The 14332-nt window shown below is 37.1% G+C and overlaps 2 protein-coding genes across 12 annotated transcripts in view; one reads left to right on the forward strand and one right to left on the reverse strand.

Annotated features, from left to right (window-relative positions):
- The window catches only part of gstcd (glutathione S-transferase, C-terminal domain containing), a 158422-nt gene that overhangs the window by 11482 nt on the left and 132608 nt on the right, over positions 1 to 14332 (forward strand). For 2 of the 10 annotated variants that reach the window (XR_012392742.1, XM_073927100.1), the window contains exon 1: positions 12477 to 13210. The exons of 7 other annotated variants lie outside the window; for them this stretch is intronic. The gene's annotated coding sequence lies outside the window, so the exon portion shown is untranslated. Of the gene's footprint in view, positions 1 to 12476; positions 13211 to 14332 lie in introns of those variants that run through there. One more of the 10 variants, XM_073927143.1, reaches the window with a different exon arrangement.
- Positions 3850 to 12985, reverse strand: cyp2u1 (cytochrome P450, family 2, subfamily U, polypeptide 1). Of its 2 annotated transcripts, NM_001145564.1 has the most exons (5): positions 12424 to 12954; positions 10465 to 11118; positions 7772 to 7933; positions 6987 to 7154; positions 4316 to 4508 (listed from the first exon to the last, which is right to left on the reverse strand). In NM_001145564.1, the coding sequence occupies exons 1-5, from the start codon at positions 12860 to 12862 to the stop codon at positions 4330 to 4332; spliced, it is 1602 nt and encodes a 533-aa protein (NP_001139036.1). In that variant the 5' UTR covers positions 12863 to 12954; the 3' UTR covers positions 4316 to 4329. The 2 variants fall into 2 exon arrangements, with proteins under 2 accessions (XP_021330598.1, NP_001139036.1); XM_021474923.3 differs by lacking the exon at positions 7772 to 7933 and having other exon boundaries at positions 3850 to 4508; positions 12424 to 12985.

Consider the following 14332-nt stretch of genomic DNA (forward strand, 5'->3'; position numbering starts at 1 on the left):
CTGACGCCACTACTTTGTCAGTGTTCAAAAATATTTAAAGGGGTCTCTTATCTTATAATTTCATATCAGATTCACATAATTCTTGATCATTAGATCGTGGTGATAGAAGCCGATCTATCATGACAATCATGCGTTAGCAGGCAGCAAATGTATTTGTGTTCAGTTTTTAGCTCTCTACCGTAATACGCAGTGTATGAGCGACCGCTAAAATATCTTGGCGGCTAGAATGACATTCCATTCCGTACTGGCGACTGGCCTAACCGCAGTAATCCGATGACAGATGCGCGTGCACAATCCTCTGCTAGAGCGCGTGCTCGAGAAGCAAAGGTGGAAAACATTTACATTTACATTTAGTCATTCAACAGACGCTTTTATCCAAAGCGACTTACAAATGAGGACAAGGAAGCAATTTACACAACTATAAGAGCAACAATCAATAAGTGCTGCAGGCAAGTTTCAGGTGTGTAAAGTCTAAGAAGGAAAGCATTAGTTTTCTTTTTTTTTTGTAATTAGTTGAGGAGTCAGAGAGGTAGTTGCATATTAGTAAGGAAAGTGGAGACTAAAAAGTTGAAAATAGCATTATATGGAAGCTCGTTCCCGCCACTGAAAAGAGTTATTGCTTGAAGCAAACTCGTAATTCAGATTTTCTGAAATTCTGAATTTGTGACTTAATTCTGAGAAATAAAGATGAAATTCTGAAAAATAAAGTCAGAATTATGAGATTTAATGTTGCAATTTCAAGTTATAAATTCAGAATTTTGACGTTATATATTACAAATCTGAGAAATTTTATATTTCATGACTTTATCATGCAATTGTGAGAAAAAGTCGGAATTCTGAGATAAAAAGTCATAATTGCGAGTTATATAAAGGAGTTTCCTGTTATGGAGACTTTTTGATCAGAATTTTTGACTTTATTAAGAATTCTGAATTTATATCTCGCAATTTCGAGTATACATCTCACAATTCTGAGAAAAAAAGTCAGAATTAGGTGATGCAAACTTACAATTCTGACTTTTCACAATAAATATAACTTTAAAGCCACAATACCTTTTTTTCCATTGGTGGGATTGACCTTCACAGAGACAGCATGCATTTTAAAGTGACATTTCTGATCTAAAGGAATGGTTCACCCCCCAAAAATAATAAAATGAAGTACTCACTTTTTACCAAGTGGTTATAAACATTAGAGTTTCTTTCTACTGTCTAACACAAAAGAAGATATTTTGAGGAGAGCTGAAAACCTTTAATCACCATTGACTTCCATAGTAGGAAAAACAAATGCTATAAGTCAATGGTTACAGGTTTTCAGCATTCTTCAAATTATCTTTTTGAGTATTTAACAGAAAAAAAAGGTTTAAAATAAGTGAAGAGAGTAAATAATAACATTTCAGATTTGTGATGAACTATCCCTTTAAATCTGATAGTAATCTAAGAAATTATGTAAACATAAATTTTATCATTATAATAATGATCTAACAAACAGTAAAATGTCAAACCTTTTTCAATATTTAGATAACTACCGTACACCCCATTGTAGCACACCTAATTTCCACCTGAATTAATATACTTTTGCTAATAAATATAAAAGCATGTAGTTGTTTTTCAAGAAGCCAAACCAAGATGCCACTTCTGAATATAAAATGTGACAAAATCAGACAAATATGGCTTTCCAGCAGAATATTTTATTATGCATCATTTATTTTTATTGTGCATTCAAGCAGTATTTTAAAGTCAGATAATAGAAAAAGTGCGAAAATACTGTGCATATAGGACACGTGAAATTCTAGATATGAAAATAGCTTCAGCAAGACAAAGCTGGTCATTTTATTCCAAAAATTATTGATATTTGACACAGCCAAATGACATCAGAAATAATATGAAATATCTGAAATGACTCTTCCCGGAAATGTTCATGACTTTGAGTCAGAAAAAAAGAGTTATTCTGAAATAATAATAGAAACTTCAGGCACAGGACCGTTTTCAAGCCCATAGTTTAACATTCAAAAATAGTTTTATTATAATACTAAACCGTGCAATAGTTCGCATTTGAAATAATTTTCTGCTGTCATTCCACAAAATAATAGTGTTAACAGTCTGATAGTAGTACAGTAGTCAATAATCAGTCTCAAAAATGATGTGTTATTAGATTGAAAGAGTTCAAATACTTCGGTAAAAAATACCTGCTAATTAACATTTGTCTGTAGTTTGCTATCCCTGGATGTTTAATAACACTTAAAAATTGCATTAAGGGACCTTGATCTCTGCAAAAAAATGAGTTTAAATAGACTATTAACAAACATTCCTGTAGCCCCAAAAGGTCAAGCTGTAGGTGAATTGAATACACTGAATTAGCCGTAGTGTATGAGTGAGTGTGAATGTGATTGGGTGTTTTCCTGTCCTGGGAAACGAACATTCAGCATATTTCTGCATATATTCTGTGAAGAAATGGCAAAAAACGAGCATATTCTGCTCATTACCTTGTTTTTTCATGATCAATATAGACGTTAGAGGTTAGGCAATATCTGAACAATAAAAATAGATAGTGTTTATTTTAACTGCACAAACCAGAACAAATCCAGCACAACTGAATGACACCAGTTTGGTGAGATTTTGAGGAAATGGGGCGGAAAGTGACGTCATGGCTCATGAAATATTGTGGTTATATCTAAACGAGGAAAATAAATACAGTGGTTGTTTTAACGGGACAAAACCAGCACAAATCAAGCACAAAGGAATGACACCTGTTTTGTGCTGATTTAGAGGATATGGGATGGAGAGTCACGTCACGGCTCCCAAAATATTTTGGTTATATCTAAATGAGGAAAATAGATACAGTATTTGTTTTAATGAGACAAACCAGCACAAATCGAGCACAAAGGAATGACACCAGTTTTGTGTCATTTAGAAAACCTGGGGTGGAGAGTGACGTCACGGCCCACGAAACATTTTGGTTATATCTAAACATCGGAAACAGATAAAGTGTTTGTTTTATGGCCACAAAGCAAGATGATCTGACAGTTCGTGGATCTGTTAATCTTGATAACTGATCTACAGCTAATTTGGTTCTTCAAACAAGTTTGCGAATCAGATTAAAAATGTCAGGATGAACTGATCTGAGATCGCTTCGAGCGTTGTGAAGGACAGATCTATCCATCCTCGAAATCATGATCAGCAATGCAATGATTGGCTGACGGCACAGCAGCGTAATGACATCATCTGATTATTATTCAATTATCCATGTGAGCAAAATTACATCAAATTAGCAGTAAAGGGTTTGTTAAATATGACAAGCAATAACTTTACACCTTTGTTTTGAGCTGCAGGCTTTACACTTTCATGTGTCAAGAGTATTCATCATGTATTTCAATGCATCTCAATGTATTTAGTTCTACATTTAGAGAAGATTTTCTTTATTATTGTAGCCTAGGCCTACTCAAGTTTTAATCTGCATAGAGAAAAACTGTATAAATTAATTTTGCATCAAAAAAGCATTTGATAAAGGTAAACATTTGATAAACGTTTGTGAAGCATCAAATCATCAGAATATTAGCAGTCAAAACACGTGCATGACAGCATAAATTATTATCTTTTTTTAAAAAAAAAATATTGTGCATGTACAAGTTTGTATCTAAAAAGTTCATATCAATAAATTTTCTTTTTGAACCACCAGGTGGCAGTCTTTTACTTTTACTTCTGAGTGCAGATTGCACAAGTTTTTTTAATATGTATTTTTTAACTTATATATATATATATATATATATATATATATATATATATATATATATATATATATATATATATATATATATATATATATATAGTTAAAATATGTAATCCACGTACGAAGAACGGACCCCAGCACAGCACAAACAAACTGTGCTTAATTTGATATAATGCTTGGTTTTAAGGATTGTTTATTTTTATGGGGTGGCAACTTCATGGAGGTCTTTTCAAGCTAGTAAAATGTCAATAAAAGTCACTTTGTTAAGCTTGTAAACATAAATATTTGTTGTGGCAGAGATCAAAGATCTCATAATGCATATCAAAAGACTAAATAAATGTAAAACATCCATTAACGACAAACTACTTGCTACGTTAATATATTAGATATTTTTTAAAGTGTATGCATTTTTTTTTCTTGAAAATTTAGGACATTTCTTTTTATAAAAATAGCCTAAAAGCTTTTGCTTCATCATACAACTAAAAAGGCCCTTACTTCTTACTTTGTTCATGTTCCAATGAACAACTCTCCTTAATGCACAACCTGTGCAATTTGCTCCCTAATGATGACTCCTTGCTTTGGTATTGACATTTTTAAAGCCCCGTTCAGCGTGTTTTGACACAGACAGTGAACGGGCATGGAGCCAGAGTCAGGCCGAAGCGTCCGTGCATGGAAGGAGCAGTTGCTCCCTCTGGAAACCTGAATGTGAAGGTCTGCATCAGGCTGGTGAACATCAGAAACAGCTCCATCTTCGCCAGCTGCTCTCCCATGCACACTCTGCGCCCTGTGAGAGTCACAACACTTTAAATCAGCAATGTGCAGTTTGAGCAATAGTAGTTGGTAGCCTAAAGTGCCTTTATTTTAGCTGTTTTAAATGGCTTGTTTTTACTGAGCGATAAGGGTACCTTTTTTTGTTGTCTGTTTCTACTGTTACGACAAAATTGCAGAAAGAAGCGACCCTGAAATGCCTAAATAAAGCATCCAGTTTTACTAACCTATGTAGTTCATAACAATTTAGCATGAAGCAAGTCTATAATCTAATTTGACGTGTATCTGAGGCCTGGAATAATTTGGTTTGTGTTGTCAACATGTCAAGTCGACACTGCGCTCTTTTCGGCAGTGCAATAGCAAATCCAAATCCAAAGTATTGACTGTATTCTGCGATGTGGAAGTGAGCTTGTTTGTTTTAGAACTTTTTCTTAGGATTTCTCAGAAGCAGAAGTAGTCTTAGGGTGCTTTCACACCTGTGAATCAAATTATTTGTTCAGAAACAGGGATTAAAATTGTTACATTGTTGCCCTTTGCTCTTGGTGTGGTTCTCTTTCACATGGCAAGTTCAGTATACGGAAAAATACGTCGCACTGCGCTGAAAACGTTTATTTTCATCAGTTTCTAGCGAGGTAAAGGGTTATTCATGAGTTAGAGTTGTTTTGTTTTATTTCTTTCTTTTGTTTGGTTTCACTATCATCCTCTAACTCGAGTTTAACTATTAACTATTTTTGTTTGATACTTTGTTTGAATTTGCAGGTTTATTATATTATTTTTATTATTGTAAATATTTCTCTTTTTTTGTATATATTTGGGCATTATTCTGGTTTCACTTTTGTACATTAAACACTTTTGTTTGCCGTCTTTTGCTTACACCCTCACATTGTAAAATTACCACACTTTTTAAATGTTATTCCTTATAAGTAAGTTTCGTGAAAGTTAGAACGGATACGCGTGCGCTTTGTCTATAACACAAGTTATATTCCTGTACTCCACTGGAAGACAAAAATGTTCCCACACAGGCGACTTAAATGTGTCTGGGGGATCTGCAATCTCAATACTATGCGAATACTATCGCTCACTCAAGTCACATGACAAGACAAGCACTTGGAAAATACTAACTTTAGAATATAATTTTTAGTACAAAAGCTCATCATTACTAATACATTTCAATCAAATGTAATAAAATAAAGATGTGTTTAAATTGGTTTCAATTACTTAGAGACAAGTGACGTCAACCTCAATAATGGGCAGCAGGGGGCGTGAGAATACCGCGGTACGCCACGAGAGTTTCGCGATGCGTATCGTGGTTGGTGTATCACGATATTTCGGTTCGGTTTGTAATATCGTTACACCCCTAATAGCCGGGCTCGGATTATCGCTTTCTCACCACAATCGATCTGCTCCAGAATTAGTTTCAATCGAGCCGAGACCACCTCATTCAGACGATCTTGGACTGATTGTTTTAACGCGGATCCGATCGCTATTGCTGGATTCACATATGCCAAGCGAATCGCTTTAACTGGGCAAATGAGACGGGTTCCGAAACAAAAGTCTATGTGTAAAAGCATCCATAGTTGAAAAAACTATGGAAGTGAATGGAGGCTGGAGTCTTTAAAGGTACGGTAAATTTGACACCTAGTGGTTGAACTAGGTATTACATTCCAGGATCGAAACAAATGCAAGTGCAGGTTGCCAGATTGACCAACAGGAGCCAGTCTGACGGTCGAGCCTAAAGGCTGATTTAAATCATGTTTAAATAAAAACAACGGTACACGATAGAAGGAATATGTTTAATATGTATTAATTTGATTATAAACCTTACCATTTCATGAGTAAACCTTATCATTTTTCTCGTCATGTATCATAATTTTAGGACCCTAAGTTACAATGTATTAAAATATTACATTTGTAATATTATTTGCTAATTAATCACCACCTCATGTGGAACTCTGAATCTGCACCTCATTCTAGAGTCTGCTGTCCTACTACTGTCCACCGGAGTTCGCATTTTGGTCACAGATGCATGCTTTGACAGTCTTCCTGACTGAATGAATGAAATATGCGGTTTTCCACCAAGACAATCCAGGGTGCTGAAATATAATTGGCTAAACTGGCATTGGGCAGGCTAATAAAAACTAAAACTAAGACATTCCGGCACAGAAACGTATTTCCAAAGCAGAATATCGGACTTCAGCATTGCTTTTCAGATAAACAAGAATGTTCACTTGGCACGTTTCTTAAATATCTGCAAACATATTATGGTATTTTTATGCTATAGGAGAGTCAAAAACTTACAGCACCTTTAATCAACAGTTTTGGAAAAAGAGCTGATGCTGCAGTGAAACTTATGAGAAAATTGCAAGTCTTTTTTTGACCTTGAAAGAATTAAGAAATGTAGCAAGAAACTACAAAACAAAAACAGCACCCTTTGAAATCGCATAACATTGGCACTGTTTGTTTTATTCGAAGATGCATGACTTATGAAACATACCCAATCCAAATGGAATAAAGCAGTCTTTCCTGAGAATCTTTCCCTGGTCATCTAGAAATCGTGATGGATTGAAGTCATCAGGATTTTCCCACACTGTGGGATCCCTGTGAACTGACCAGAGGTTTGGGATGATAACCGTTCCTTTAGGGATGGTGAACCCTCTGAACTCTGCAAAGAGACACAGATTAATTTATCCGTTCTTTTTTTTAAAGTGCCCTCAAAATATTTGTATAGTGAAAATATCTGTGCACCCTTTGGATGTGGTATAAAAAAAGAAATACTGATTCATTCTAAAGTCCGATGATTATGTGCTTTGTGCAGACTGTATGTGTATTATGGTGAAGTTCAAGTTGACCTGGTTTACTTTAATTTGTTAATAATTAACAGTAGATAAACATCAAAAATCAACTGCAATATCAAAATACCTTCTGTGGGAAACTATATCAAATAATGTTCGTGGGGGAATCTTAAACAAATTCACATTTCAGTATATTTTGACAGACTGCAGTTCGAATGCAAGCACTTAATATTGTAAATAAATCCTGTACGTCTGTAATAAAACTGTTATTGCAATTATTCATATTTTTCTGGCTTATCTGCAGCTTTTTATTTCTAAATCAACCATCATACTGATGATCGCTATCTGAGCCTGAAGAAAACCGTCCCATAAGTGGTGTTCCTGCGCATGAATTTTCATTTTTGGGTGAACTATCATTTTAAGAAGTTCCATCATATTATATCTCCTATATGTTCTCCTGAATATTTCTAAAAAAGCCAAAGCTCACCGGTGGTTTCTGAGGCCATATGTGGTATGGACAGAGGAACCACAACAGTCATTCTTATCACCTCCATAATAGTGGCTTCAGTGTACGGCAAACTGCTCTTATCGGTCAGAGAGGGCACTCTCTCAGATCCCACCACTGCATCAATCTCCTTCTGAACCTTCTCTAGGGGTCATTAAACAAAGATGTTTAACAGTTAGTTCACTCAAAATCAAATATTACAATTCTGAAAGATCCCTCTCATGTTGTTTCAGTCCCCCTGAGACCTTCGTTCATCTTCGAAACACAAGTGAAGGGATTTTAGATGAAATACAAGAGCTCTTTCATTCTCAGTAGACAGCAATGGAAAAGAAGCCAAAACTGTCAAAACTTTTAGTGTGACTTCAGTGGTTCAATTATAACCATAAAAAGCTGCGTGCCAAAATTGTAAAAAAAAAAAAAAAAATTACTTTGTTTGTCTATGACTTCTCTTCAGCCGCTTCAGGTCAGGGTGTGTGTTTACAATGAGCAATATGATCCATGCATTTTTTTTAAATATTTGTACTGTATGTATGTACAGTAGTAAATGCACACCCTGATGACTTGAAGTGAAAACATTGGTGGAAAAAAAATTGTTCTTATAGTTTTTTGGTGCACAAAATTGTTTTAGGAGCTTTGAATGATTAAAACGGCGATCAGACTTGATCTTGCGAAATTCTGTCATATTGTGCTGCGAAAGGGGGCGGGATTAAACATGATGATTAGACATTAAAAAAAGCAAGCGATTGGTCGATATTTAAAATTTCTGTTCAGAGAGGTCATGTCAATGACATGTTCAAGCTTGAACTTTGCAATGCAGCGTACTGTGAAACTGTGAAATCGTACAAGCTTGCGTTTCCGGTCTGATAAATTCGTGTGCATATAAATGGAAGTCTAAGGGGAGAAAAGTCCAGTGTGACTGCAGCTTAAAACTGAACCATCAAAGTCACATGGAATGTTTTGACAATAGCCCCTTTCACTCATACAGACCTTTACTCTAAATTACTGGCAGTTTTTAAAAATACCAGTGAATTCGTTCCGGCAATTTTCCGGAAAGAGAAGTGGTAAGATTAACGGTAATTTCCCGGAATGCTGCTCTATGTGAACGCAGAAGAAAGATTGCCAGAAAGAGCGTGTTCACGTCTTGAACATGCTGACATGAGATGTCTACTTTAGCCAATCAGAACACTCAGGCGCATTTACATTAGTGCTGCTTTTGGGGAAAAAAAAAACTTCACATATAGCTACTGGATGTTGGTCAGATAACTTTTCTATGTTCCTTCCTAATGCCAACTGTGGAAAAAATGATCGATAAAATGCTTACGATGACCGCTCTGCTTGACGCGTGTGCATGTGAAGTGCAGGAGTTCTCCGCTGAGCGCCAGCACACACACACATTATGTAAATTTCGAAATGTGAAAATGTTCATCCATTTGTTTTTATCGAAGTTGTTCACAATACTTATCCCTCCACAGAATTTGTTATGCTGTCAAATGTGTAAACATTTAGCTGCGGTAAGTGCTTCTGCTTTTGGATGTGTATGTAATAAGCTGCATGAATGCTAAAGCTTTAAATAAAAGTGAAACTATCAAGCTGGATTCCTATTACGTTTACAAATACAAGCGCAGCCATTTTGAGCCAATTTCTGGTTAATGGTGTCAGAATTTACCTGTATTTTGGAATGGATGTCTGAATGGTCTTTTCTGGAAAAATTCCGGATTGTCCTTGCCTGTGTGAACAGCGTTTTTTTTTTTTTATTTACCAGTAAAGACATTCCGGTAATTTTCCAGATATTTACCAATATCACTGTGTGAAAGAGGCAAAATTTTTTCGTTCCTTTTCTGGATATTCCTTTGCACATCTTGGCATCATTTCTGTCTATGGAGGATGAAAGAGCTCCAGGATTTCATCTAAAATATCTTAATTTGTGTTTTGAAGAAAGGGATTGGACCAATATGAGAGTAATTAATAACGGAGTTTGGTAACACAGTCAAAATATGCGCTATTATAAAAACCATCAAATAAGACTATTAGCTCAATAAATAACTAATTAGCAATTTACTAATCGTTAGCAAGGCAATAAGTTGGGTTTAGGAATGTTGTAAGATTAGGGATGCAGACTCAGATCATGCTTTATAATTACTAGTATTCATTCATTCATTTATTTTCCTTCAGCTCAGTCCCTTTTTATCAGGGGTCACCACAGCGGAATGAACTGCCAACTATTCCAGCATATGTTTTACACAGCGGATGCCCTTCCAGCTGCAACCCAGTACTGGGAAACACCTATAAACACTCATTCACACACACACACTCATACACTATGACCTATTTAGTTCATCCAATTCACTTATAGCGCATGTTCTTGGACGGTGGGGGAAACCTGAGCACGCGGAGGAAAGTCACGCCAACACGGAGAGAACATGCAAACTCCACACATATATACCAATTGACCCAGCCGGGACTCGAACCAGCAACCTTCTTGCTGTGAGGCGACAGTGCTAACCACTGAGCCACCTTAATTACTAGTAATAGAGTTATTATCATGATATTACGCAGGTGATAGGCTATGAGTTAATAGAGTGAATTCTGACAAACTAGAGTGTTACTAAGAATATGTTGAACCCTTTAAAGACAACATCAAACCATAAATGACAGTGCAGAGTTTGCGAACATACCTTGCACATCAGGATACAAAGACATATAGAGAATGCTCCACAGCATGCTATTAGTCGTCGTGTCGGTTCCTGCAATGAAGAGATCTCCAATAATGTAGAAGAGATCATCCTCGGAGAACAGGTTTTCCTCTGAACTGCCTTCTTTCTGCTTGGCCAGCATCTCCACCAGATACATATCGATGAAGTCCCTGGGATTCTCCGGATCCAGTGTGGCTCGGTGCCTCGCGATGATCCTCTTCAGGAAGGCTGTAATGTCAAGCTCGGCTCGTCGCAGCTCCTTGAAGACACCGAATGGCAGATAGTAGAGCCAGGGGAACACATTGACCAGCAGAATGGAGGTGTTGACGCTGATCTCCAGGCCGTGGGACATGAGATCCCGCATGTTTCGAAACTCCTTGTCCTCATGGTGGAAGCGCTGACCCAGACTCATTAAGGAGATGATGTTGGAGACCGCATTGCTGATGAGCGGAGTCAGATCAATGCCAGAAGGGCCTGCTGTCTCGATGAGGCTCTGGAGCTCGGTTTTGATGATGGCCAGGCCTTCATGGATGCAGGGCTCCAGACTCATCCTGCCGAAGCCGAAGCTGCGCAGAGTGCTGTGACAGAACCGGCGGTTGGTTCGCCACAGCGGGCCGTACGGCGCAAATACAATCCCTGCACACAACAAACTTATATTTTAACATTATTATGTAAACAATTTTGGGTCACTTTTTATTTAGCGTATAATTCATACTATAACTAGGGTTCCAATCTAGATTTTTAAGCACCATTTTTAAGTGTAAATACGTTCAGCCAAGTCAAACTATGATATATACACAGAACGGCCACTTTATTAGGTACATCTGTCCAACCGCTCATTAATGCAAATTTCTAATCAGCCAATCACATGGCAGCAAGTCAATGCATTTAGGCATGTAGACATGGTCAGAATGAGGAAGAAAGATGACTTAAATGACTTTGACCTGCTTCGATAGAAAGGCAACAGTAACTCAAATAAGCACTCGTTACAACCGAGGTCTGCAGAAGAGCATCTCTGAACACACAACACATCCAACCCTGAGGCGGATGGGCTACAGCAGCAGAAGACCACACCGGGTGCCACTCCTGTCAGCTAAGAACAGGAAACTCAGGCTTTAATTCACTCAGGCTCACCAAAATTGCACAACAGAAGATTGGATTGGAGGTCTAATGAGACATTCAGATGGTAGGGTCAGAATTTGGTGTCAACAATATGAATAATCCCTTAACACAGCAATTGGACACCTATTTGACTATTAAAGCGCTTGCGTTAAGCTGACTTAAGATGTGTGTGCTGTTAACAAGCGCAACATTGGATTTTAATAATGCATAAGAAAATGTTAAACTATAAATAAAGGGACAGCACATTAAGGTAAAGTCAGATTTATATTTACTTAGTAAAATATAAACTGTAAGGGTATGAAGGTAGGTTTTGCATCTGAACTCTTCATTTGTTATGAATAACTGAGGTTAACAAAGCTGTGTAAACACTAAATGTATTCACTGAGGTAAATGAGGTTTCATATGTACACGTTCTGAGTTTCTCCTTAATAATATAATTTCAGAAAAGCACTGTGAAATCACATTAGCAGCTATTGACTACCAAAGTAGCCTACAACATTGTTCACAGTCTATTAAATAACGCTATTATTGTTTTGAAGTCATACTTGCATGCAATTTTTAGACTGAATATTAGAAGCAGCTTGGTTAATAAAATAGGAAGCATGTCACAAGTTGTCACTGTTCAAAAATGAATGAATGTGCAAATATAAAACCAACTTTACCTTAATATTGTATTCTTCTGTATTGGTTTGTGTTAGCAAATACATTTGCAGATTGTACCATATTGTTAAGTGTGATTTTTTTTTTTTTGTACCAATCCATTCTAATCTAATCTACTGTGATCTATTATCATTAACTAAACTGTTTATGGTAACGTACCTTTCCTCTTGGTGATAATAGTAACGAGCGGTATGTGCGGTCTGTCAGAAAACGTCTCCGTGTGGTTGAGCATCGCGTCCCGCACCGCGTCGTATCCCGTCAGCACCACCATGAGCTGAGGCCCGACGAAAATGCTGAATATGTTCCCGTACAGTTTGGACATCTCTATGAGTCCAGCCTGAGGAGAAAGCGGGTTCGACACCACCTTCGCGAACTCTTTGCTGTTCTTCACGAAGCGTTTTAAAATGAAAGGTGGCACGAGGAAGCCCCCGAAGTTGCCCACGATGGGCCATGGCTTTGGACCCGGAGGGATGTTGGCGTATGTCTGATGCCACTGGTACTCTTGCAGCACATAGAAAACCAGTACGAACGCTATCAAACCTGCTATGTTTGCAGGCGAGAAAACATACTCTAACAACAGACCCGCTGATACGTCCATGACTGGCGCACTTCTCAAATCCACTGATGGATTAAAACAGACGCATAGTTCCTCCTAATCAATAACCGCTATCTGCTGATCAAACACATCTTCTTCCTGTGCTGTTGGAGCTGCCGCATGGGTGGCTTGTTTTTGTGTTTCTCATTGGCTGAGAGGAGCACGCCGAGAGCTGATTGGTGGAGCGGCTGATGGGCGGGGTCACTTCAGGTCACTCAGTAAAGAGGCATCAGCATGAGAGGTTTCACTGAAGGTGTTTGCTTCACTTCTTGGCGACGCAGTAGGTAGTGCTGTCGCCACACAGCAAGAAGGTCGCTGGTTCGAGCCTTGGCTCAGTTGGCATTTGTACAGGTGAATTGGGTAGGCTAAATTGTCTGTAGTGTATGAGTGTGTGTGTGAATGAGTGTGTTTGGATGTTTCCCAGAGATGGTTGCGGCTGGAAGGTCATCCGCTGTGTAAAAACGTGCTGGATAAATTGGCGGTTCATTCCACTGCGGCGACCCTGGATTAATTAAGGGTCTAAGCCGACAAGAAAACGAACGAATGAATGAATGTTTCACTTCTTTGTTACTCATCAGCTGATTATGACAGATTTCTAAACGCTGTTAAAAAAAAAAAAAAATATATATATATATATATATATATATATATATATATATATATATATATATATATATATATATATATATATATATATATATATTTCATTAAAATTACAATATTTAAAGATTTTTTTTATTCTTACAGCAACTGGCCAGATTTAAAGATGTCAGTACACATATACACTCACCGGCCACTTTATTAGGTACACCTTACTACTGCCAGGTTGGACCCCCTTTTGCCTTCAGAGATGCTCTTCTGCAGACCTCGGTTGTAACGAGTGGTTATTTGAGTTACTGTTGCCTTTCTAAATGCTGGACACAGTCTGGCCATTCTCCTCTTACCTTTTGCATCAAAGAGGCATTTGCTCTCACAGAACTGCCGCTCACTGGATATTTTCTCTTTTTCAGATCATTCTCTGTAAAGCCTAGAGATGGTTGTGCATGAAAATCCCAGAAGATCTGGAGTTTCTGAAATACTTAGACCAGCCCGTCTGGCACCAACGTGGCAATAACAGTTGACACCAAATTTAAAGGCATAATAATATGCTATTATTATAATGCAGTATATAAATAAATACTTACATAAAGCATTCACGTTTTGTAACAATTAAAATTGCATTAAAATTGATAAATATAAATGGTCTGTAATTGTCAATATCCATTATCTAGAATACCAATAAGTCATAATAATTATGTACCAATCAGATATATAGAAATTGACCAACTTACAATATATAATTATATTTTAGAAGTTAATGATGGCGATGATGAATTAAAAATAGCAAGAATAATACATTATGACTATAAATTATTTTGTAACAGTGACAGTTGCATAAAAAAATTACAACTTAAAAGACAAGTAAATCCATTT

The sequence above is a fragment of the Danio rerio genome, chromosome 1, assembly GCF_049306965.1.
Source record: "Danio rerio strain Tuebingen ecotype United States chromosome 1, GRCz12tu, whole genome shotgun sequence".
In the NCBI taxonomy this organism is placed as follows: Eukaryota; Metazoa; Chordata; class Actinopteri; order Cypriniformes; family Danionidae; genus Danio; species Danio rerio.